Here is a 27,121-nt window from a genome sequence, read left to right as displayed (position 1 = left end):
CATGAAATGTAAAAGGTTAACTGCCGAGGAGAATGATGCAAATACACTGCATTCCCTTTGGGAAGGATAAGCTACTTATGATTAAATGTTCTCTAGTACAGATTTTTTTTTAAATACTCCAAAGTGCCCTTCTGACCTTCTGCCTTCTTTTAATGAACTTTCATTTGTCCCCCAAATAGTTAGAAACTGCCTTCCGCAGATGATACAAATGGGCAAAGGTGTATGTGAAGCCTTGGATGTCTATGTGACTACGTGTCATGTGAAAAGCCAAGTAGACTGGCACAGCAGCTATAGCCACATCCCACATAACTTGAGGAAAATTCCTCCACAAAAGTAGCTGAAACCCAAGAAAATGCATTCTGTTCAATATCACGTAAAGCAATAATATACTCAATTAACTCAAAAGAGAGCAGGCAAGACTCAATTCAAAAGGGAACCCAAAACATTGATGTCGAAATATAAAAGTTAAATTTTGTTGTTACTGGTTGTCATTTATCAAAGTTTAGTTTGTTATTATTTCCATCCAAGTTTAACCCCTACCTAACGCTTTTAACTACCTGTGCAGGTCAATTGTACCTTAATGAAACTAATGTTTCATCAAACACGGGTGAGGTACGCTAAGTGAAAAATATTACATTCTAGATGTTTCTGCCTTCCTACCCTAACCCGTATCTAATACCACATAGCAGAGAGATAGACAAGCTGCTCTTTTATGACAACATAAGAAAAAGAAAAAAAAGGCGAAAAAAACTCTACCAGTTGTTTCTTATTAAATTTGCTGTTGCCTAGAGACACTGAAGAAATTATTCTAAGGTAATTACATGAGTCAAAATCATTCCAAGCATATTTTTCACTCTCCATATTTGACTAATTGGTTTACCAGATTTGTAATATTTCATCTGTTGTTGTTTTTAATTTCCCAGATAGTCTGATTATTTTTAATTCAGGAGCTTCACTTTTAATTTAACAACAAAAAAAAAGCCGAGTAAACCAAACTTAAAAGCAAAAAAGGGAAGAAGACTACCCACTCCAATCCACCAAAACACACACACACAGGCCCCTAGTACAACGCCTAGCACATAGTAGGAATACCTGTGAATACATAGCTTAATAAATGAATTAATGAGTAAAATAGATGATGTATAGATGAATGTTTTAAAATACTACCTTTCTAAGAGGACCAGCTGAAGAAGCCTAGATAATGACTTGAACATTAATGAACTGAAAAGGAAAGCTTTGAAACTCTTTTAAAAATAAAAAAAGAATAAACATCCAGCTATTTTAAGTCAAGGGCAAAGTTAAATGGTAGCGGTGTCCTGGTTTTTGAAACAATTATCAATGGCATGTTTTAACTTCTCACCATCGCTTTGTTTACTTTCTCTCCATTTTCCCTTCCTCCATATGCCCTTTATTTTCCTTATCCCGACCTTTCAGCATTCATTCTTGTTCACACCTGCCAATCTCATCTATATGTTAGTAGAAATAAGGATTAAATGGTTACTGGCTCCCGCCACGATAGGCTGAAAAGTAGATTGCAATAACCTCTGAGGGTCCTCCCTCCACTCCACTTCAATTTATGTAACAACAGCTACCCTTTATGGAGCACTATTCTGAGAATGACAGTTCTCTGAGGGAAGTCTAATTAGCCTCATTTTGTACATAAGGACACTAAAGCATAGAAAGCTATCAATCTGGTAACAGTCATGCCAGGAGTCACACGTAGGTCTTTCTGACTCCAGACCCTTCCCACCAGACCTCACACTGCTTATTCTTGATTCATTCCGTGAACATTATTGAGAACTTGCCATATGTAAGTCTTTGAGTCTTACAGAGAAGATTCCATATAAGCTCCCCTACAAAAAATATATTTGTGTTTTTCTCTTTTTAAATCCTTTAACTTTTCAAAATGCATTTACATTTATTATCTCATTTAAAATGGTATTCAGTGCCTTGAAATACAAATTTGACACCATTAGCCGAGTTGTCATAGATCTTTGACTGTGCTGACACGAGTAAAGATGAACAAAGGAGCAAATGAACAATCCAGAAAGTGGGAGGTGAATTAGTTTCAGTGATCCGTTCTCCAAGCCTTGGTCATAAAGGAAGAATGTTCAAGAGCCGCGACTCACTGTAATAGAGAAAGGATCTGTGCTGCCTGCCACCGGGCCTAGGCTTCTCCCTTCTGCAGGATAGTTTCCCGTGACTAATTTTACCAGCTCAAAACACTTCCACACCCACCCCTTTGTGATGCACCTTTTGTCTGCCATAAGGCAAATGTCACTTTGTCCATTTAGACCACCCAAGGTTATCTGATTCTCGTTGGTTATTCGATGTTTTATTAGGATTGGAATTTATATTTGTTGATCTTCAAACAATAGAGTCCTGTTCCTTGGTATCAAATATGAACAATTAACATCAAGAAGCAAAGCAAAAATGAAGTGGATAAAAAATAGGAAATATAGTGGCTGCTCTGTAATATAGTCAGGGATAAATGTTAAGGGTTACCAAGGCACAAAGCCAGGAATTATTTCTGAAAGGAAAGAGTCACTAGCTGTCTCCATCATTGAATACTTTTTGCCATTTCATTATATAATTACAAGTAGTTTATTCATAGAAATGTTTTTCTCTACAATTTTTTTTTTAGGAAAATAAAAGAGGCTTACCAGAATCATGGATAAGTATATCTTCAGTTAACTTGCCATGTCCTGGCCACAACAGTAGTTGATGGCCACTTGGGAAACTCATGACACCTGGGTACAAGTCAAATTATTACAATTATTTCACACCTATTAAATGTTTGGCATGTACTACAAGGTCCTCTACAAGCCCTAATTAAAAAACACACACACCTAGTTTCTATCCCACCAGAGCAGTTGAGAAGCCCATAACTAACCAATCCTTCGTATCACATCAACCTTGAGACTATGTTTATTTGCATTCATTTGAAAATGACATTTGTATAATAACTTGTGCATGATAGTGGCTGATTCTCTAAAAACCAGTTTTGTTTCTTATTTTTCATGGCAAATGAAACCCTCAGTTTGCAAAATATTGTTCTGATTAAGAGGGTTTGCTTTCCTACTAAATCACTCTCTTGTAACGTTACATGCCTACATGGCAGTTTCAAATCAAGATACTATCATCTGCCCATAAGATAATTAATAATATTTGCAGAGTTATATTAGGAGATGAGATTCACCCATGCAAAAGCTATTCACATATAATTAATTATTCAGCTTTCTAAACATCTGCTCTGTTCCCTACCATCAGAGCAAACTGATGCTTGTTTCAATGTCTTTGTTCCCTTGCCTGTCTGCTTCTTGTTTTCTTAAAGCTGCTGCATTGTATTGTTTGTCCTATTCTTAAATGCTCAGAATTAGAGGCAATAGATCTGGCTTGTGGCAAACTTAGTGTTTGCTGTATGCCAAATGCCCTTTAATTCTCTGGCATGCTTACCAGTAGCATATGACTGTTTGCACTAGTAGGTTAGATCTTCCTTATTCTGTCCTGTTCCTTGGTATCAAATGTGAACAATTAACATCAAGAAGCAAAGCAAAAATGCCCTTTGACAATGGCTGGTTCTAAGGCAGTTCTTGTTCTTCTTCTTCTTTTTTTTTTAAGAACACCAGCCATACTGGATAGTTTTTGTTCTTACCTACTGTCTGTGCATTGAATTATTCATCTTTTTTGATATGCACTTTTTAAAAATTTTTATAGATATAGGGCGTACAAGTGCAGTTTTGTTACATGGATACATTGAATAGTGGTGAAGTCTGGGCTTTTAGTGCAATCATCAGCCAGTAACGTTCATTGTATCCATTAGGTAATTTCTGTAATACCCCTCCCACCCTCTCACCCTTCTGAGTCTCCAGTGACTATTATTCCATTCTATATGTCCATATATACACATTACTTCGCACCCACTTATACATTAGAACACGTGGTATTTGTCTGTTTCTGAGTTATTTCACTTAAGATAATGATTTTATTTCAGCTTAGTGAAGAAAATATGCCTGATATGTAATAGGTCCTTAATAAAGGTTTGCTATATGTTTGATGAAATTTATTAAACCTCAACTTTAAAAAGTTAAAAAAAAAAGCTCCACTTCTAATAGATTACACTACTCTCAACTTTATTAAGAAAATATAGGTTGGTATTACCATTGGCCAAATTATCTGTAAAGATGAAATATCTTTAACCTCTGACCCATTAGTAGTAATGTATCTGCCTATTACGTATGACCAGCACACTGCAGTCAAGATAACTTGACTAAAGTCAACTATATGTACTCAATAATAGTCATTGAATTTCCAGAGAGATTATTTTAGATGAGCTATGGTTTTAAAAAATAAAAAGAACTTTCATTTTTCACTGCAAACCTAAACCATTCAGTATTAGCCAGCTGTCAACACAAATCATGCCAGATTTGATACATTTTTTAGAAACATATAAATCCTTTAACCACTGGGAGCAAAGACTGATTAATTTTTCTGTTTTTACTAGTTAACTACCTGAACTGCAAGATAATGAGTAATTCTGCAAATCAATTTAAAAAATTATGAAAAATCACACAAAATGTGTCACACTACAATTCATTCCCCATAAGGTTACACAATAGTCAGCATATGGGTTTTGTCACTTTAAAAGAGTCCTCAAGAGCAGTGGCTTAAATGAGATAGAAAGGTTCATTTGTCTCACATACATCAAATCCTAACTGGTAGACATTCAAGCAGAGGAGAGCATCAGTGTTACATGAGGTTATCTAGAGGCCCTATTTCTTTCTGTCTTGTTGCTTTGCTACCTCCTAAGGGATGCCCTTGGCTATATGGTCAAAGCCAGCTCACTACCTCATCTGCATTCCACTTCAGGAAGGGAGATAAATGGAGGACAAGCAGCTCTATTTTAAAGGCATGACCTGATGGTTGCAGATGTCAATTCTGCTAATACCCTGTTGGCCAGAATTTATTCACATGGTATCATCTGAATGCCAAGGACACTGGGAAATGTAGTCCAATAGCAATGTAGCCAGGAAATCATATAAAACTCAGGGAGTTCTATCACGAAAAAGAACAAAAGGAGGATGGATCGGGGGTGGGGTGTGGAGAGAGGAAATAACAGGTTGTCAAAAAAGACTAGAATGTTCTTTCTGCCCACATTTACTAAATAGACATCATCCTCGTACATATTATTACAACTCTTCCAATCATGCTAGATCACTGTTGAGATTTTCTGTTTAGATCAGCACTTGCAAAGACAAGTATGTCCCTGAAGCTATATTAGTACCATGCTTGCTAAAGTTGCAGATCAAACACCCAAATGGACTTGCTAGATTTTTGTCTTCCAATGGAGTTGTCACAGATAGTCCTCCTCTCCCAAGCAAACTAAGAAAGAGAAAAGCATCTTTTTTTGTTTTCTTTTGAGACAGTCTCACTCTGTCACCCGGACTGGAGTGCCGTGGCGTGAACTCACTGCAACCTCCACCTCCCAGGTTCAAGCGATTCTCCTGACTCAGCCTCTTGAGTAGCTGGGATTATAGGCGCATGACACTATGCCCAGCTAATTTTTTTATTTTTCGTAGAGGCAAGGTCTCACCATGTTGGCAGGGTTGGTCTCAAACTCCTCAGCTCAAGTAATCCACTCGCCTCAGCCTCCCAAAGTGCTGGGATTACAGGCATGAGCCACCATGCCCAGCCCAGTAACTCGTCTTTATTAAGGAACTCCTCTGCATCATGCCCTGTTGTAGAGGTTTATGAACAATTACCTCAACTATCTCCTTAAGACAACCTTTAGTGAATACTATTATTATTTCCTAAATGAGAGAACAAGCTTGGAGGGGTTAAAGGATTAAGCCAACTGTATTAGCTTTGAGATGGGTTCATTTTCTGTTTCCACGGGTAGAGCTGTAAAGTCTTTTCTTCCCCTGAGAAAGTGGGCCTTCACACAAAAACTCACAAAAAATATAGGTAAACCACCAACTGTTTCCTGTTCTCCCAAGATTTAGTGGGGAAGAAAGGGAAGAGAATCTCTAGTCCAAGTGGAGAATCAAGCTAGAATTGCTCACCACTCTAGGCAGAATTCAGTACTTACCAGAGGCAAAGACATTCTGAGAACCTGTGAGTCCCAAAACAAACTGGATCCAGCGGGGCATGGTGGCTCACACCTGTAATACCAGCTTTTTGGGAGGCCAAGGCAAGGTGGGAGGATCTCTTGAGCCCAGGCGTTAAAGACAAGGCTGGGCAACACAGGCGTACCTAGTCTCTTAAAAAAAATAAAAAAATAAAAAAATAAAAATCCCTCTTTTTCTAGTTTGGGGAATGTTGGAGGTGGGGGTTTGGTCCTAGCACTTCCATCAGCTGGCCTCAGAGGCACATCAGTAGTGGCATAACACCTGCTGACTCAGGCTATCCCAGAGAAATAGCCATTGGACCCTCTCTTTAGGTGTAGTCCTGGCTTTTAATAAGAGAGTTTGGGCTACTGAAATGCAAGTAACTCATCAGTCCCTTCAAAGTATAGGTAAGAGCCAGTCATAAACTTAATTTCATACCTAGCATTGGTGGTTACCTTGAAACTGCAGTAACATAATCAAATTGCATTAGCCAGCTTTATATTTAAGATGTACTGCTTCAATTACTTTGAACAACACAGTCTTGTGTGGAAGCAAAGAAAGTCGTGCTATAAAGTGGCATTAGCTTAGGAAACCCTAGATTCTTTGAAGGAGACTGTTCTAAGAACTCAGAACCAAAGTCAAGCAGCCAAAAAAAAAAAAAAAAGATAAAGCCCAGACTTTAATCCTTGTTAGACGGACTAACCCACTGAGCAGAAAAATCCCCAGTACAGCAAAATAACCCTAAGGAAGATTAGGACAGAAATATTCCCTTTATATGTAATGGGTCAACACTTTTACACACTGGTGTGCCCCAGCTATCATTTCAATCTTCACTTCCTTTATTATCATAGAAATTAAAAATTCCCTTTATACTGCAGAGCAAAATGAATGTTGTGTCTAAGTTCCTAAGAATCCATTTTTTTAAGTTTTCTTTCTACAGTGACTAATTGGAGAGGAGTTAAGAGTTCAGACTCTGTAAGTAAAGATCTGATTTCAAATTCCATCCTGCCTCAGGCTGCCTGTGAGCCTCTGGGTCGGTTGCCTTTCTAGGTGCCCAGCTTGCTCATTTGTCAATTGGAACTAACAGCAGTGCTCGTGGGGGTTGCTGTAAGGACGAAATAGGCCAGTGTCTGGCGCAATGTAAATATGCAATATGTGTTAAATGTTATAAATGCTAACACATGAAGTGTTGAAAGGTAGGATGATGACTTTTAAATTTTGGTTTGTGTGGTTTTTCCCCTCATAAGTTCCAGTCTGTTTGGCCCCTAATGGCAAACTCTATCAGGTTGTGAGACCTTGTTAACTCCACCAAAAGCTGAGAGAGATAAATGGACCCTTAGCAGCAGAAAAATTGCCTTCTGAAATAACCTCTTCCTGATGCATCCAGCATTTGTGTGCTGTCCTTTTTTCCAAGACAAAAAAATTGCATGTTGGAATTGGATTGGAGACATTATCTCGTGATGATTAAGGGAGGTTATTACTGCAACAGTTCATGAAATGAAAGCTACCTGCTTTTACCTAGGGAACTCTTGAAAATAACCCTCTTTTTCCCCAGCAAATAGGCAAGGAGAAGAAAGATTCCAATAATGGATAGCATTACAAATCCTTTTTCATGTACTCTGCTTATCTAAATTGGCACATGATGCCTGCCCACCAACTCTCAGAAATTGTGAGAGGCACTGACTCATCCATCAAGCCCCATCTAACAGCCTGGGAGGCACCAAGGAGGCTATTTCTTTCTCTGCTGCCTGTTCCTCACCAAACTGAATCAGCATTTCAAGGAGCTCAATTCCCATTCTGAAAGGTAATACCTTCTAAAGATGGGGATGGCAGCACTTACGGAAATTCTAACCCATCAATTGAAAGATAGGCATGTAAAGGTTAAAGAGTTACCCCACGGTAACCTCCCCAAATGCTCTCCATTTGAAACAATTTTAATTTTACATATATATGTATATACACTCACAGATAAACACACATACATACACATATGTATATATGTACATGCATACATGTACATGTATGTGTGTGTATATATATGCATATATATATTGCCTTCTAAAATAACCTCTTCCTGATGCATCCAGCATTTATGTGCTGTCCTTTTATTCAAGACAAAAAATTGTATGTTGGAATTGGATTGGAGACATTATCTCGTGATGATTAAGGGAGGTTATTACTGCAACAGTTCATGAAATGAAAGCTACCTGCTTTTACCTAGGGAGCTCTTGAAAATAACCCTCTTTTTACCCAGCAAATAGGCTCTCTCTCTCTATATATATATATATAATGTATATATAAATATATATGTATATATAAATATATGTGTGTGTGTGCGTGTGTGTGTGTGTATATATATATATATAAATAAAAGATAAAGCCCAGACTTTAATCCTTATTAGACGGACTAACCCACTGAGCAGAAAAAATCCCCAGTACAGCAAAATAACCCTGAGGAATATATATTTTTTCTACAGTGGCTAATTGGAGAGGAGTTAAGAGTTCAGACTCTGTAAGTAAAGATCTGATTTCAAATTCCATCCTATTTATTTTCCCAATACTTCATTTATACTTGCCAAATTTTTTCTCTCCCCCAACACTACCTTTGGAAAGGGATTAGGTAAGAGTCCCTAATTTAAGTCTTGCATTATTTAAGCTTTAAATCAGGGCCGAATATTCTCTTAACTTGAGTGGTCATTGAAAATGGGAAAAAAATAGATACACAAACATTTATGTATATTGGAATGGGAAGGGAATAATAGGGAAAAAATTAAAATATAAAAGAAATGAATATAAACAAATTCCTTATAAAGTACCTATCAAGAACTTACACTATATCAGGCATTCTTTTAGGTATCCAGGATTCCTCAACCCCAGCACTATTGACACTTTGGACTAAATAATTATTTGTTGTGAGGCAACTGTTCTGTGCATGACAGGACATTTAGCACCATCCCTGGCCTCTACCCACTAGGTGTCAGCAGCACTCCTCGCCGCCGCCAAGTTATGAGAAACAAAAATGTCTCTAGACTTTGCCAAATATCCCCAGGGAGCAAAATCGCCTCTGGTTACGTACCACTGTGCTAGATAACACAAAAATTGCCCTGCCTACTAGTTGCAATTTTTGTTTTATGCCCCTTAAGGACAGTAAGTCCTCAAAAACTCAGTGCATTATCTGGTGTAGAGGTTGTCAAATGTCCTCTTCTCCACTGCTAGGCTACCGCTGACTTCTGACCAAGTGGAGGGGCTTGGGGAGGTTCTGGGAGCATCCAGTTCCTTACTCTCAGTTATGCTTTCTAAGCCTCTCATCATTTCCATTAGCATTCTGATCTTTTAGAAAGCTTTTCTAGAGCAGCGAATCACTAACTTTCATCTGATATTTATATTGACTGTAAATATTAGAAATATTAAATCAATACACAAAAATAAGAAGTCAAGTTTTGCATTGAAGTGGAAATTTTAGGAAATGTTCTACATAAGTAGGCATCTCCTGTTAGAGGTTTGTGATTCTAAGTAATTAGTACCAAGATGCTTCCTAGTTATCCTTTTTAACTCAGAGTTGGCTGTGAGTGAGTGATAAAGAATGGAAGGGAGGTGTTTATGTTTAGTTTTCACAAACATGTCATGATGTACCCAGTGACTTGAAAACCTTCAAAAATATTCATTAACAGATATGCTGATGAGGTTTTCAGGTTTTCAACCTCATATTCTTACCATATTAGTCTAAAGAGATTCTTGGGACAAATCACATGGCATTACATTACCCACAGTTTTTTCTTCAGAGAGAAACAACAACGAACACCAGTGCATTTCAAAATTCCCTAAGGTGTCATTGGTCGAGCAGACCAAGAGCTTTGTCTCTATGCCCCAGGAAAAGAAAGGGGCAGAGACAGGAAGAAACTAGCTGGAGTCGCTGGGCTCATGCCTGTAATCCCAGCACTTTGGAGGCCGAGGCAGGCGCATCACTTGAGGTCAGGAGTTTGAGACCAGCCTGGCCAACATGGTGAAAGCCCATCTCTACTAAAAATACAAAAATTAGCCTGGCGTGGTGGCGCACTATTGTGGTCCCAGCTACTCAGGAGGCTAAGTCAGGAGACTCGCTTGAACCCAGGAGGCAGAGGTTTCAGTAAGCCGAGATTGCACCATGGCACTCCAGCCTAGATGACAGAGCAAGACTCCATCTCCAAAAAGAAAGAAAGAAAAGAAAACTCTATGAAGTTAACATTGACCAGATCTCTAAATGGTGAATTGCCCCAGATTCAGGCCTTGGAATTCTTATCTCCCTCACTTTCTAGGAAAACTTATCCACTCCTGTGGTAATAAATACCAACTCCCAAATGTATATGTTCAAACCCAGACTTCTCTGAGCTCCAGTCTTGTATATCCAACTATCTTCTCCATATCACACTTGATTGTCTCAAATTTAACATATCCCCCACAAATCCCCTTTCTTCTCTCTCCCAGATTTCTGTTCAGCCAATTGTATTTGCATGTTTCCAATTATTCAGGTAACAAACAGTGGAATCACCTTGACATCTCCCTTTCTCTTATCCCCTGCATGTAATCACCAACAAATTCTGGCAGCTCTTTCTCTCAAATATTTCCAGAATCCAACCACTTCTCACCCTTCTACTGGCAACCAACCTGGATTACGCCATCTTCATCTAGATTTTTAGGACAACTGACCTCCATGTTTGCCCCATCCAGTCTATTCTCCACACAGTGTAACTGTTTACATTTCAAGTCATAGCATGTTTCCTCCCTGTTCAAAATTCCAATGGCTTCCCTAAAGCCTTTCCATGCACAAGGCCCTGTCTATCTGACCATCTGCCTCCTCTCTGACTTCATTTCACCTTTCTATTCTCTCAGGTCTTCCTTCAAGCTCTGTAGTTACTCTTCCATCTCTCTGGAGCACACTCCCTTTGAAACCATCACGTCTCTTCATATCTCTGCTCAAATGACACTTTATCAGAGAGAACTTCCCTCAGCACACTGTGTGAAATAATGCCCCCTCCCCAGGCTTTCTCCTTATTATTTATCCTGCTGTTTACAGCCCCTATCCTGCTTTTCTCATGAAAAATATTTTTTCTTCATAAATATGTATACATAAATTATATATACATAAATATATATATACATACACACATATACATCTGAAATATATACATATTTGTATTACACATTTATTAATGTAGGAGTTGACAAACTATGGCCCAGGACCAAATCTAGCCCTGGCCTGATTGTGTACAGACACAAGCTAAAAATGGTTTTTACGTTATTAAAAAGGCTTAAAAGAAAAAGGGGGAAAAGATGAATAAGCAACAGAAAGTATATGTGGACTGCAAAACCTAAAATATTTAGCATCTGGCCCCTTAGAGAAAAAGGTTGCCAGCTCCCGTATTGTCTCCCACTAGAATATAAACTCCTTGAGCTCAGGGACTTTGTTTTGGTCACTATAAGATCCCCAGCACATAGAAGAGTGCCTGGTTCAAAGTAGATGTTAAATAAATATTTTTAAAAGAATGAATGAAGACAATGAGTTTTTGTGTTTGTTCGTTTGTTTGCTTGTTTTTTGAGACTGGGTCTCACTCTGTTGCCCAGGCTGGAGTGCGGTGGTGTGATCATGGCTCACTACAAGCTCGACCACTTGGGCTCAAACAATCCTCTCACCTCAGCCTCCCATGTAGCTGGGACCACAGGTGCATGACCAGCTGATTTTTTTTTTTAATATTTGTAGAGACTGAGGTCTCACTATGTTGCCCAGGCTCATCTCTAACTCCTGGGCTCAAGCAATCTTCCTGCCTCAGCTTCCCAAAGTGCTGGATTATAGGCGTGAGCCACTTCTCTTAGCCCAACACTGAGTCTTAGTGAGGTAAAGCCACTTGTCTAAGGTCACATAGGAAGCTGGCAGATGAACCAGGATTCAAACCCAGGTCCACCTGATTCCACAGCTAGGTCCTGATGTCCAAGCGCTGCTTGCAGCAATGATTTGAACCTTCTTGTTTTCTATCTTTGTAGACTGTCTCTAACAGGCAAATTAGGTAACTACCTGGTGGGACAGGGGATGAAAGAAGAACTACCTGGTGGGACAGGGGATGAAAAGAAACCATATAGTATGTTGCAGAAAACTTTTAAAAATTATATCATAACAAATTTATATCTGATATCAACCATAGTCAGTGTGCTTTCATATACGTCATCTCTTAGTGTCACCAAATATCTGTATAGGGTAATGAGCGTAATCTGTAATTATGCTCATTACACACATTACAAAACTGAGTTTCAGAGAGGTTAAGGGAACTGGCTTTCACAAGAAGTGAGTAGCAGAGACAGAATTGAATCCAGATTTATCACTTTTAGTGCAGAGCTTTCCCGTTTACCAAACTGGACCAACATATATCCCCACAGCTCTGCTGAAGGGTAAAAGTGCTGCCATGGATGTGGAGGAATTTTAATAAAATGGCAGTCATAGTTCAGACACTTCTAAGAAACCAGGGGCTACTCCATTTCACTTAGAGGTCTGTGGTGTGCAAGAAAACCTGCTCAGTTATAAACGCCAATCTACCAATGGCCAGAGGCAGCAGTAAAGTAAGAACTTTGAAACTGAAGCAATGAGCAAGAGAGCTGTCAAGCTGACCACATCTTGGGCTTTTATTGGTGTGTCAATAGCACAGCATTTTTGAGCTGCCAGGCCCATGACCATCTTCAAAAAGGAAGCCAAGAAAACTGACAGTTCTCTTAGCTGACACGAATATCCACAGCTGTCACCTCCTGGACCAGCTGCTGAATCTAATCAGCCATCCTCTGAGGCAGCTGACTTTAGAGCCTTAGTGTATTTGGCTGAGAAACTATGTGTGTTACGTGGCTGCCAAGGGCCAGCCTTCTGCGTGATTGCCAGTGTATGTTTTTATAGAGTAGAGGTCATGATGCTGCCCCCTGGAGTTTATTTCAATCTGACACACAGCTGTATGCTGGCCAAGATACCAGCTCAGAATGCTTGCAACAGTCCAGTTTCAAATGTCAGTCTCTTTGTCGCTGTAAGTTCCTTATGATGTGTGCCCTTCCCCCCCACTCCCTCCCCAAGAAAAAGTAATCTCTATAAACAGCTGCAGTTGAAGTTACTGTACTAGATTTGGTTCATTTCTGCATCTCTTCACCCTACTCACTATAATATGGCCCAACTCTTAGGAAATTGAAATTAAATCAAAGTGTCATTTTCAATGTTAGAATATGCAAGAATTTTAAGTATTAAATGGCTATGATTATTAAATCACTTTAATAATTATAATGTTTTCTTCAAATAATGTATATGATGACTTGGATACGAAAAACTGGTGAACTACATAATAACTACAAATGTACCATTCCTTTCGGTCCAACTTTAAACTTATGTCTCTGTATTTTAAAAATCTCTTTTATTTGGAAGTAACATTAGTAATTGCAATGAAGAAAATGGAGCAAAGGTCAAATGCTTTACCTAATATGTTTCTTTGTCAAAAAAAGAAAACTTGAAAATTGTTCAAAATCAGGCATTAGGTACCTTCTATAAAGTATCATGCTTGGTGTGATGCTAAGTGTGACATTATGCTCTTAGAAGGTGTCTGGCTACTTACACACATATTCCAAGGAAAGTTTATATATGGGGAAGATATATTTGAGAACTCTGCATTTGTACTTTAAAATATACCTTGTTGTTGTCAGGCTTGAGAAAGAGATCCAAGATCTTGAAAAAGCTGAATTGCAAATCTCAACAAAGGAAGAGGCCATTTTAAAGAAACTGAAGTCAATTGAACAGACAACAGAAGACATTATAAGAGTGAGCATTAACCAATATTAAAACTGTAATTCTCTCTCAAAATGAATCCACAAATACTATATAATTTTTCAAAGCATATCCACATTTAGATTCTATTTTTTAAACTGTATTAATCATGGAGAACTCTTTTCTCTTACAGTCTGTGAAAGTGGAAAGGGAAGAAAGAGCAGAAGGTATGTTTTTGAATAACTTATTTTATGTTAAACTAAGGTTTTTTGGTAATTTGAAATTGTTCCTGTTGTTGTAAATATATTCTAAATGTATTTTGAATTCATTAATTTTACAGAGTCAATTGAGGACATCTACGCTAATATCCCTGACCTTCCAAAGTCCTACATACCTTCTAGGTTAAGGAAGGAAATAAACGAAGAAAAAGAAGATGATGAACAAAATAGGAGAGGTATATGAAAAACCTTGTTGAAGGGCATGTTCTTAATTTCAGATTTTACAGTGTCAAATATTCACAACTTGCTATGACAGATTATTCTTCCAGGTTAAGCAATGGTTCATTTTACAAAGTTCTGTGAAGTAGGTTAGTCACTGCATAGGTGAGGATAATGGGGGTATGTTAATAGCATATATTCCATGCATTTTATTCCCTAACAAACCAGACAGGGATAAGGAAGATGGAGATCTGAAGGAGACAAGAAGCTCTTAAAAGCAAAGCTTCCCTGGTCAAAAAGTATTTCTCTTGATATATTCCATCCAATAGACACGCTTTGGGGGTTACGAAGATCTTTTTTGAAAATGAAAATATTCCTGCGGGAAGTTTAGGCATTATTTTCCTCCATGGGAGATTGACTTACATAAAGTTGATGCTTTAAAGCTTCTGGAAGAATGAAGGTTTGCATTAGAGCAGAGAGGAAACCTTTGAATTTTAGAGTGGAAGGAAAAACTACTCTTTATTTGCAGATAGCAGTCATGTATTCATTCAACAAATATTTAGAGAATAGCTACTATGTGCCAGGTTCAGTTAGGCACGTAGTAGGTATTCACTAATTATATCATGGTAGGGAATGCAATACAGAGAGTAAAGCAGAGAAGCTGGACAGGGAGAGTGCAGATGAGAGGTGTTGCAGATTTTCTTGGGTAGTCAAGGAAGGCCAAGAACCATGAGGCTATAGAGGAGGTAAGAAATACAAAAAGGGTTCAGAAAGAAAGGTGGGAGGACACAACAAAAGTAAGCTGTAATTTTGCACAGAATTCTGTACGCTTTACCTTTCCTATTGAAATTCCAGCCATAGGAATCTTACCTGGGTCATGAAGCAAATCTCATCTTCCCCAGTTCTCTCCAGTCCGTTTGTCTCACTGTAGATGATATTGCTCTATTTTTCAGTCCTTCCTCTACTTGAAAATGTGAGTGAAAATGAAAAGAAACATAAGACAGAAAGAGAAGTGTGTGATTCTAGCCTTCTCCCTCCCGTTTCCATCCCAGTTCTACATTTAAACAGCCTCTTCATTGTGAAAACTGTAGAACACACCTCTATAATTTCACCGGGCTGCTGGCCTGTACAACAAGGATGTAACTTTATAAAATATACTGTACTGGGCACTTTGCCCACTGTGATGCACAGTGCAACATATTCTTCTTGACTAAAGAAGAGATTGATTCTGCCCATTGAGAAATGCAAAAGAAGGTACATCCATCTTGCTGAATTTATTAATAGGAAAGAGGATATCTTTCAGTTTCCCAATGAAATTCTTTCCTATTTGGAACCATCAGCGTATCTCCTCTAATCAGCTTCTCTTCTTCAACCCTTTCTGTTTTTCAGTAATAATTCCATACACCATTACATAAAAACCCATGTTATTCCAGTTAGTCATTATATCATTAATGAGTAAAATCAGAAATATAACAGACAACATCTCACATAAAAAAACATGAAGGGTATACATCATATAAAAATAAACATTGTGAAAGCAGGTTAGTTTATAAGAGAAAAGTTAACTAAATCAAAGATCAAATTCGTTTCTTAACAGCTTTATATGCCATGGAAATTAAAGTTGAAAAAGACTTGAAGACTGGAGAAAGTACAGTTCTGTCTTCAATACCTCTGCCATCAGAAGACTTTAAAGGTACAGGAATAAAAGTTTATGATGATGGGCAAAAGTCAGTATATGCGGTAAGTTCTAATCACAGTGCAGCATACAATGGCACCGATGGCCTGGCACCAGTTGAAGTCGAGGAACTTCTAAGACAAGCTTCAGAGAGAAACTCTAAATCCCCAACAGAGTATCATGAGCCTGTATATGCCAATCCCTTTTACAGGCCTACAACCCCACAGAGAGAAACGGTGACCCCTGGACCAAACTTTCAAGAAAGGATAAAGATTAAAACTAATGGACTGGATATTGATGTAAATGAATCCATACACAATATGGACAATGGTCTTTCAGAGGAAAGGGAAAACAACTTCAATCATATCAGTCCCATTCGGCCAGTGCCTCATCCCCGATCAGTGATTCAACAAGCAGAAGAGACACTTCACACCCCACAAAAGAGGCTGATGACTCCTTGGGAAGAATCGAATGTCATGCGGGACAAAGATGCACCCTCCCCAAAGCCAACGCTGAGCCCCAGAGAGACAATATTTGGGAAATCTGAACACCAGAATTCTTCACCCACTTGTCAGGAGGATGAGGAAGATGTGAGATATAATATCGTTCATTCCCTGCCTCCTGACATAAATGATACAGAACCGGTGACAATGATTTTCATGGGGTATCAGCAGGCAGAAGATAGTGAGGAAGACAAGAAGCTTCTGACAGGCTATGATGGGATCATCCATGCTGAGCTAGTTGTGATTGATGATGATGAGGAGGAGGAGGATGAAGGAGAAGCTGAGAAACCATCCTACCACCCCATAGCTCCCCACAGTCAGGTGTACCAGCCAGCCAAACCAACACCACTTCCTAGAAAAAGATCAGAAGCTAGTCCTCATGAAAACACAAATCATAAATCTCCCCACAAAAATTCCATATCTCTGAAGGAGCAAGAAGAAAGCTTAGGCAGCCCTGTCCACCATTCCCCATTTGATGTTCAGACAACTGGAGATGGGACTGAGGATCCATCCTTAACAGGTAATAAAAATGACAAGGCATGCCACTGCTGTTCAGTCATGTGACCCCAGCTTCTCTTGTGCTAACACAGTCTTGCTTTCGGCTTCTCTGACCACCTCATAAACTAAGGCACACTGAGATTTTTTTATTAATGCTGATAGGGATTATTATCACTATAGTAAAGTGATTAAGTCACTTCAAAAGATGAAGAAAGTAAAAATAAATCATTGCCTTATTTGATATTGTATTGATGAACTTTAATAACTTGAATTTCATCTTCTATCATGGTATGGTGCTGCTTGTCAGTGTATTTGGGTCACTAATATGTTGGAGCATCAACAACATATCTTTTCCCACTAGAATCTTTTCACTACTTTATTTGTGCCTCACTGTGATTTAAACTTCTTATATAAGTTAACAAATTGCCTTAATTTTGCAAGAAAGTACAAGAAATAAATGTTATTTTCAGAGTATTTTATTACCTTACTGTATCTTGTTTCTCCATATGTCTCTAGTTTCATTAATTTTATTTTCCTAATTTTTCTACATTTTAAAATAGAATGTTAGTTTATTTTATGTTTTCTATAACCTTTAACTTTGCATAGTCTTCCCCAACTTGGCATATTTATCTTTTCCATTTTCTATATATTAGCATTTCTCATTCTTCATAAAATTTTTATAGCTTTATAGCAAACCAGCTATTTTAGCCTTGAGTGGAAAATAACTTTAACACTTTTTTTCTACAAAAGTGATAGCTTCTCAATTTTAGATTCCTTGTTATTACTTAAATATTATATTCTAGTTATCACTTATAAAGAATAAATAAGAACCTGACAAAATCAGTTATAATAGCTGTACTTACCTTGGCTAAAGATGTAAATCAAATTACCCTGACATCAACTTTCTGTGTGTTTGCTAGGGATAGTAATTTTAAATGTCTCTAATGGAAGGATTCTCATTAAAAAGCAATAAACATTAAGTATGGCTAATTTCACAAGTCGAACTTGATAATTCTATGGAAGTGTGGTAGTACCTGCACAATTCAATAATATTTCTTCCTCTACAACCCATCAGTCCAATATTAGGTAGCTAATAATAGAGTAAAATGAACCTTCTCCCGTTCTTTTAAGTAGTTACAGTAGGTATCCCAATGATAAATTTCATTATCTGAAGAATTTCTAAGCTTTTGGAAAGTATACACGTATATAACTTCCTCAATCAGAGTTGACTGATATGTCCCACAATGGAAAGCTGAAGATACTAAGTTTCTTTCCATCTTAAGAAAGAGCTTTGTTCACTGATCAAACTTTGCCATCTTAAACTCATTTTAAAAACAAAAAACACGGAAGACTTAGAAAAGAGGAACATGCTGTTTATGGTCAATAGCAGTGACATTATCTACTATAAAACCTCCCTTTTCTGAACTTGGATATTAGCCAGCTCCTCCTGAACACCCTTATTTCTTCTCCTCTAACCTTGTCAACACATTTACCCCATGGAAAATGACAGGAAGTGACTAACATTTCCAGACAACACTAATCATGCCCCTGAACTAAAATAATGAAAACAGGAAAACCTATTCCAGACAAAGTAACAATACAGAGTTCTGTATTATCAATCAAAGTATCTTATAAACAGAATGCTCCAAATTCCTCACCTTCCACCATGATATTGCTTTACATTGCTGTTTTCCAATTCGGCGTACAGACTACAGAGCTGATGTGTATTTTTTAAGTAGGTTTTAAAAATAAGTCAGTCACAGTATCATATGCCCTCAGGTGCCATCCATATACAAAGAATACATAACCACCTATGTACTCCAATTTCACAAACACCAAGTGGGTTGAGCTTCTCCCCATTACTCCCAAAAAAATGCTCATGATACTTGAAAACTCACCATTTAGGTCAATTCCTTTATTTATGGTACATATCCCCTATTTAATATAAATAGCCCCAGTAGGCATAATAGTTAAGAATTGTTTGTCTCTTTTCCCTTGATATAAATATGGTTATCAATGCCTTATCTAAGAGCAATTTTAATTTGGAAAACTGCATGAAGAAGAAAGAAATGGGAAAAGGTGGAACCTGGAGATTCTAAAGACAACATTTTGTTAGTCAAAATTTTGAACCAAGTAAGACATGACAGAAAAATTCAGGCAACATTATGTCCATCTGCTTAATGTAACTATAACATGTTTGTAGGATAAAGCTCAATGCTAGACACTTCCACCATTGCATGGCCCCAGCCAGCTCTGCATGGGAGCTCACTGCTACCCCTACCAATCAGCGGGTAGTAGCTGGCTTTCTTTGGTAGTCCTCACCAACCTATTCTTGTACTCCCAGCTCTATTCTGTCCTCTTAGAGATGTCAGTGGCATTCCAGGATGAAGTGGTGGGGACCTCAGCTCTGGGAGTTCACATGCTACTGCTGCTGATTGCCAACCTGCAACAGCCATTAGAGTCCAAGGGACACTAAGAGTAAGGAGACTTCTACCAAGTTCAGCCAGCTGAACCCATACATCTAAAATGCTATGGGAAGAAGAGGCAGGGATCAGAGAGGAGCAGAAAATAGAAGTAAAAAAGGGAACTGATGGCCCAGGGTTTTTAGCTGCTAAACCAGGTCTTCTATTGCCAACATGCTCTGGCCCCATGCATTTACTGGAACTCACACTATCTACTTGGCATAGGCTTGAAAAAAGGAGAGAAAAGAAAGCAGACTCTAGCAAACTTCTCTGAATGTCCACAGCACACAGGATGTGCCCAATTTATGGAATCTTACAGTGAGGAGTGACTATAAGAAAAAGCAATTTGCCCGTGACTTAACAGACACTCTTAAAAAGCCCGTCACTCCTACTCTCTTTTGTTGGTAGGGGCAAGGCAGAGATCCATAAAATCCAACAGTAGAAACTTTATAAAGCCTTGCTTTCTGCCTTCTGTTCACCTTCTGCTATGTAACCACAGCCTCTCCCAGCAATCGAGACCTTGCTACAGAGCACATTCTCTCAGCTCATCCTAAATTCTAGGGAATACTCTTGGCCCTGCCACTAGAAATGATCATCCCTCTTAAAGTTTCAGGGGAAATAATGCTCTTCAGCTTCATTGAAATGAAAATATTTCATAGAAGTGGAGTGACAATTAAAATAATCATGGTCTTGTTAAGAATTAGATCCCATCCCTTCTCATATTTGTGCAAAAAGTTTTCTTAGGCACGGGGTCATTTCCATGGTCAAAAGGTAACCAATATATGGCATAGAAATAAGAAAACATGTCTTCCATTTTATTTTTCATTAGACAAAATTGTTCAATCAGTTACATAGCTTGTTCTTGGACCATATTACACGTGAATGTGATACTAGATCATTAACATAATCTTTAGATCTGTGCCTTGAAAGCATCTCTCAACTTTTGGAACATGACTAAGGCAACTATACACTGAAATCCTAAATAATAAGAATAGAATATCAGAATACTCATGCAGAATACCAGAAAAGTGTTATACATTCTATATCTACATTTTTTTAAAAATGCTTTCTACATTCAATATATTATTAGCAGAAGAATATATCCAAAAAGATGTATCTGCCATTTTAAAGCATGCTTAGATCTTGACAAAGACATTTTATAATCACTCCAGCTTTTAATAACTGGTTCACATTGTTTCTTTCATTCATAAAGAAATTTGTTCTTGTTATTATATATCCAAAGGCCGGAGCTCCTTTGGGAAAGGAAGTTGAATGAGCTGAAAGCAAACACAATCATGAAATAGAGTTTAAGTGTAAACACCATTTTATTTTGGCAGTACATAGCTTAGAAATGTACGTAAAATACAGTCATCAACCTATAGGAATCTGTATGTATGGCTAATAGGGAAAGTGTGCACTAATCCTGTATTTGTTCCACTTGTACTGTGTTTGCTCTACTAATTTTTCTAACCTTTATAGAAATAGGTTCCTTCTAGTTCTGAACCTGCTTCTGCCCTAAGTTAACCATAGCTTATTATTTCTACTATCTTTTTGTGCTACTAAATCAATGCTCACATTGTTGGATAAAACCATCTGAGGTATGTTCTAAACTTTCCTGCATTCTATGAATGGCCATTTAGAGTAAAAATTGAGGATTTTTTATAACTGTCTTTTTTTTCTTCTTCTTTAATTTGCAGCTTTAAGGATGAGAATGGCAAAGCTGGGAAAAAAGGTGATCTAAGAGTTGTACCACCTATATAAACATCATTTGGAGAAGAAACTAAGAAGCATTTGCAAATTTCTCTTCTGGATATTTTATTTTTTCTGAAGTCCAAAATATTATCATTACAGTGTACCATATTAAGCCATGTGAATAAGTAGTAGTCATTATTTGTGAAAAAAAATCCCAAAAAGCTGGGGAAAACAAACGTGTAACATTTCCAGTTAGTTGACATGATTCACTGGGGGAAAACCAGCATTTTTTATTCTATTGATACCAAAGCATTTCTAATAAGAGCTTGTTAAATTTAAAAATAAAGTTATTTAAAATATTCTGAGTGTAGTATATTAACTGGCATTGTAATTTTGATGATACAAAGATTGAAAGATAATAGGAAAGCATTTCACTTCATCACAGAAATATTCAATTCGGACAAATAAACGTGTCATCCTGAATTAATAATGCCTTAATAAAAGTACATCCTCCTGCTAAGTATCACTTCAGTTGGTTTGGTAGAGACTTCAAACCCTTGCCCATATCCAAAAGGTGCATCCCATAATGATCCTCAGATGTGGGGACTGGGTTTGGATTGTCTGGCCAGTGCACAGATGATAACTAGCACATTTATTCTTCTTAAATTATCATCCTTTCTTTCACTCAGTTCAATGTGAACCCTGTGGTACAATGACCAATTATGACCTCAGGGTGTTGGATAGAGGATGTCCCATACCTTCAAAGAGCACAAATCTGGTCTAATATTTCACTGATTCTTGTGAACAAGTTATACAGGGGTGGCCAATCTTTTGACTTCCCTGGCCACATTGGAAGAAGAATTGTCTGAGCCACACATAAAATACACTAACAATAGCTGATGATCTAAAAAAAATGCACAATAACTCTTACACTGTTTTAATAAAGTTTATGAATTTGTGTTGGGATGCATTCAAAGCCATCCTGGGCCACGTGCGGCCCACAGGCAGCAGGTTGGACAAGCTTGAGTTAGAATCTTAATATTAAAACTAATAAGAATGTTTATGGCATATTACTCCTAAGTATTCTTGCCAAGATATTCAATCCTAATTTGAAGCAGAGTACTCCCATGACAATAAATTCTTTCCTACCCTGCCTTATTATATGTCCCTCCTTCCAACCCCCTCAAGATCCACTCCTACACACCTTCCCCTGAATCATGCCAGTATATATTATCCAGTTCTTCCAAGTCTTCCCATGAAAGTCTGTTTCCTCCCAGGACAGAAACTGAATTTCCCTGCCAGGACTATGTATGATCAGACTTTATCTTAATCATTGGTCTGAAGGTAATGAGAGGTCAGAGAAGCAGATGATGCTTAGGAGGACAAGCATTAACCTGCAAAGCCTCCCCTCCAGCTGAGTGGTTTTGCAAGGGGCAGCTCTTCTCTAGTGGGAGAGAGCTACTTCTGGTGGCCTGAAATGTTCTGGGAAACCTGGAGGTTCAGATTTTTGAAGTAAAGTACTTTCAACAAATACCCCTATTCCAGATCCAGGGACTCCTTCCCTTTCACAGCTCTGAGTTTAGCATATGTGACCTCTCAAACCTGCACGTTCCTTTGTTGCCTTGCCACCCTTAGGATTGAAGGAATAACCCTTAGGATTATTTTCACACAGTTTGCCTTCTGTCTACAACAGACATAGGTCTCTTTAAACATTGCCATGATGCCTGCCTGGCTCTCTGGAATGCCCCGAAATAGTTCGCTGGTCTGAGCCTAATTCTTTTTCTTCAAAGTTTCTAAGGCAATTATCAAAAAGCAGCCAAATTCACAGCACATGTCAGTACATGACAATACTTTTGCCCCGTACTAGTCAAGTGCAGAGCTGCTTTATAACCTACCTCTCCCCTTTTCACCTGTACCTCATCTCAATCCAGTACAAGGGAGAATCTTAGTAACTATAATAGTACAGAGACTGTACTATAATAGTACAAGGTACTGCCTTCTGTTCACCTTCTGCTATGTAACTGCAGCCTTTCCCAGCAATCGAGCCCTGCTTAGCAGGTATTTTGTACCTGAGAACAAACCGTGGGTTATAATCCAACACAATTGCTGCTCAAATTGGTCCAGGTTTGGCTATTGACAGCTCATTCAGTTGGCTCCTGTGCCCCTTTGACGTATCCCTATAAGTGATTTTGCTTTGTTTTTTCCTTACTTTCTGGCACTACAAGATGACCCAGTCTCACCTTCTTAGTAACTATAATAATACAGACAGCCAAAGGTTGTTACCATTAACTTATCACACAGTCTTCATTGCTGACTGACCAGTGAGAGGACAGTCCAGTTCCAGAGTCCCATTCAGAGCATCTGCTGTGTAGAGCCACTCTTGGTTCTAACAAGAAGTACAGCCTGAAATTAGGACTTGGGTACAGTAGTTTGAGAAGTGATCCCAGGAGCAGGAAGAAAATCACAGAAAAGAATGGTAAATGTAATTTGATGTAATAAAAGTCAATGCTTTAGGCACTGGAGACTGAATTTTACCATAATCTGAAAGAGAGTGTACAGAAAGCAGCTAACATTATCTGTCTGAAAGAAAAAACTAGGGCATTTATCCACCAGCTCAGGTCCCCCATTGAATGAGGGAGCATAAATTCCCCCACACTTCTGGATTGCACTTTCATGAGAGTCACACAGGTTCCCGTAGTGCCCAGAGTGGAAAGAAGCACAGAACATGCCTCTGGAAGGATGGTAAGTCTGAACTTACTCAGAACTGTCTACTGCAGCTATGGTGCTGCAAAAATGGACCACGGGGAAATGGCACAGGCACCAACAGTGTCTGCCCCACTAGCTGTACAGCCCTGGGCAACAAACAACTTACCTGAGCCTGTATCCTTATCTATAAAATGAGGCACATGTCACATGTCTAACACAGTCATTTGAGGACTCAATTTGTCAGTGAATTAAAAAAACCACGTGTCCTGCCCATCATCAAGACTGGCTGAGGTGTCACACATGAAGGTAGACACCATACACCTTCATCATTTCATATCTTGATGTTTTGTATGTTTAGCACTCATTTTAGGTCAATGGGACATTTCAAGTTAAGTGGAATAGAAGTAACTAAAGGAAAAGTTTGGGGAAGGGTAAGTGAAATAAAAGTTCAGGGTATTTTTTTCCCAGAGACATTCAGTTGGTTCAGTTCTATTTGTTGAAACACTATTGTTTTTCACACTGAATTACCTAGACACCTTTGCTAATGAATTGGTCTTAGAAGTGAGAGTCTACATATGGATTCTCTGCTCTGTTCCATTCATCTGCATGTCTCTCATGAAAATTGCACCCTATTTTTTTTTTTTTTTTTTTTTTTTTTTGAGACGAAGTCTTGCTCTGTCACCCTGGCTGGAATACAGTGGCGCGATCTCAGCTCACTACAAGCTCCACCTCCCGGGTTCACGCCATTCTCCTGCCTCAGCCTCCCGACTAGCTGGGACTACAGGCGCCCGCCAACACGCCTGTATTTTTAGTAGAGACGGGGTTTCACCGTGTTAGCCAGGATGGTCTCGATCTCCTGACCTCGTGATCTGCCCGCCTCGGCCTCCCAAAGTGCTGGGATTACAGGCGTGAGCCACCGCACCTGACCACTCTTTATTTATAGTGGCTAATATTGTAGTTTTGTAATAAATATTGGAATCAAATCGGGTTAGGTCCTCCAATCTTACCTTGTTTTTTTTAATACACTTTAAAAACAATTTTAGATCAACAGAAAAATTGAGAAGACAGCACAAAATTACCACATACCCTGTACTCAGATTTTCCTATTTTAATTTCTTACATTAGCATTGTACACCTGTTACAATTAATAAACCAGTAGTGACATACTATTATTCACTAAAGTCTCAAACTTTATTCAGATTCCCTTAGTCTTTAGCTAATGTCCTTTTTCTGTTCCAAAATCCCAAATAGAAAACCACGGTACTTTTAGTTGTCATGTCTCCTTTCGCTCTGCTTGGCTGTGGCTCTTTTTCAGATTTTCCTTGTATTTGAATGACCTTGATAGTTCTGAAAATTACTGAGTAGGTATTTTGCACTGGGGTACAAACTATGGGTTATAATCTAACACAATTTGCTGCTCAAATTGGTCCAGCTTTGGCTGTTGAAAGCTCATTCAGTTGGCTCCTGTGCCCCTTTGACATATCCCTGTAAGTGATTTTGCTTTGTTTTTTCCTTTCTTTCTGGCACTACAAGATGACCCAGTCTCATCCTATGTATTTCTTACCCCAGTTCTAGAATCAGCAACTTATCCAAGAGTTTCTGTTGCTTTTATTGGAGAATGGTGTAGAAAACAAAATCTGGGCACTAGGCATGCTCATTGCTACTTTGTCTTTTTAAATATTGTCTTGACCATTTACGGTTCTTTGTCTTTCCATGTGAATTTTAGAATCAGTCTGTAGACCCCTTCAAATGAGGCTGCTAGGATTTTGATTGGAATTAAATTTATAAATCAATTTGGAGAGAATTTTCATTCTAATATTGTTTGCCAATCCATCACCCCAAGAAACCAAAGGGCAAGATATCTACTTACACCTTCTTTGTGCAGATGTGCAGAGAAGAACCTAAGAAGAAAAACCCAGTGGTCCCTGCCAATTTTGCGGAATTTTCCAAGAAGTGCTCTGAGAGGTGGAAGACAATGTCTGGGAAAGAGAAGTCTAAATTTGGTGAAATGGCAAAGGTGGATAAATTACACTATGATCGGGAAATGAAGGATTACGTACCAGCTAAAGGAGGCAAGAAGAAGGATCCTAACGCCCACAAAAGGCCACCATCTGGATTCCTCCTGTTTGGTTCAGAATTCTGCCCCAAGGTCAAATTCACAAAGCCTAGCATCTCTGTTGGAGATGTGTCAAAAAAGTTGGATGAGATGTGGAATAACTTAAATAACAGTGTAAAGCAGCTTTACCTCACTATATTAGTCCAGTCTCATGCTGCTATGAAGAAAAACCTGAGACTGGGTAATCTATAAAGGAAGGAGGTTTAATTGACTCACAGTTCCACATTGCAGGGGAGGCCTCAGGAAGGCAGAAGGGAAGGAAAAACAAGCATCTTCTTTACAAGGTGGCAGGATGGAGTGAGTGCCAATAGGGGAAATGTCGGACACTTATAAAACCATCAGATCTCGTGAGAACTCACTATCACAAGAACAGCGTGGGGAAAACCGCCCCCGTGATTCAATTACCTCCACCTGGTCCTGCTCTTGACACCTGGGGATTATTGGGATTACAATTCCAGGTGAGATTTGTTTGGGGTCACAGAGCCAAATCATATCAATCAGCAAGGCAGCAAAGCTGAAGGAGAAGTGTGAGAAGGATGTTGCTGACTACAAGTCTAGAAAGTTTGATGGTGCAAAGGATCCTGCTAAAGTTGCCTGAAAAAAAGGTGGAAGAGGAAGAGGAAGAAGACGAGGAGGAAGTAGAGGAGAAGGATAAATTTTAAAAAACTGTTTATCTATTTAAAAAATGCATTTCTATAATGACTTTGTATCCTACAACTCTGATAAGTTCAATTGATTTTAGCACTTTTTTTTTATATATTCCTTAGGATTTTCTACTTAATGATCAGGTTGTCGGCAATAAAAACAACTTTACTTCTTCCCTAATCTTATGACTTTTATTTCATTTCATTGCTTTATTGCACTAAGGCTTTCAGTACAATGTTACATATAAATGCAGACAGCAGGCATTCTTTGCCTTGTTCTGATTTTTCAGAGGGGTAGTATTATCTTTCACCACTGAATATAATTTCGGCTGTAGGTTTTTCCTGGATGCTATTTATTATATTGAGGAAGTTTCCACTTCTAGTTTGCTAAGTTTTTACCATGAACGTGTTTTGAATTTTGTCAAATGCTGCCTCTGTGTTTATTGAGATCATCAAATGCGTTTTCTCCTTTTATCTCTAATTTCGTGAATTTCATTGACAAATTTTTCAGATGTTATG

At 38.4% G+C, this 27,121-nt stretch overlaps 1 protein-coding gene, 1 long non-coding RNA gene and 1 pseudogene across 2 annotated transcripts in view; 2 read left to right on the top strand and 1 right to left on the bottom strand.

Moving 5' to 3' along the window:
- LOC111555170 overlaps positions 1 to 2,744 on the bottom strand; it is a 55,218-nt gene extending 52,474 nt beyond the window's left edge. Inside the window, exon 1 of the long non-coding RNA XR_002735441.1 lies at positions 2,664 to 2,744. This is a non-coding gene — a long non-coding RNA (uncharacterized LOC111555170). The remainder of the gene's footprint in view (positions 1 to 2,663) is intronic.
- The window catches only part of PALMD (palmdelphin), a 48,438-nt gene extending 26,776 nt beyond the window's left edge, over positions 1 to 21,662 (top strand). Inside the window, exons 4-8 of the mRNA XM_023231065.3 lie at positions 13,809 to 13,923; positions 14,063 to 14,096; positions 14,210 to 14,323; positions 15,904 to 17,004; positions 21,142 to 21,662. Of these exons, the coding sequence (XP_023086833.2) occupies positions 13,809 to 13,923; positions 14,063 to 14,096; positions 14,210 to 14,323; positions 15,904 to 17,004; positions 21,142 to 21,185 (1,408 nt within the window). The 3' untranslated portion in view covers positions 21,186 to 21,662. The remainder of the gene's footprint in view (positions 1 to 13,808; positions 13,924 to 14,062; positions 14,097 to 14,209; positions 14,324 to 15,903; positions 17,005 to 21,141) is intronic.
- A 2,554-nt stretch (positions 21,663 to 24,216) lies between these two features.
- On the top strand, positions 24,217 to 26,620 carry LOC111555171 (annotated as a pseudogene).
- Positions 26,621 to 27,121: the final 501 nt, after the last annotated feature.

This window comes from Piliocolobus tephrosceles, chromosome 1 (genome assembly GCF_002776525.5).
Source record: "Piliocolobus tephrosceles isolate RC106 chromosome 1, ASM277652v3, whole genome shotgun sequence".
Taxonomy (NCBI): domain Eukaryota; kingdom Metazoa; phylum Chordata; class Mammalia; order Primates; family Cercopithecidae; genus Piliocolobus; species Piliocolobus tephrosceles.
The sequence above is the reverse complement of the archived record's forward strand: the minus strand, read 5'-3'. Positions and strand labels throughout refer to the sequence as shown.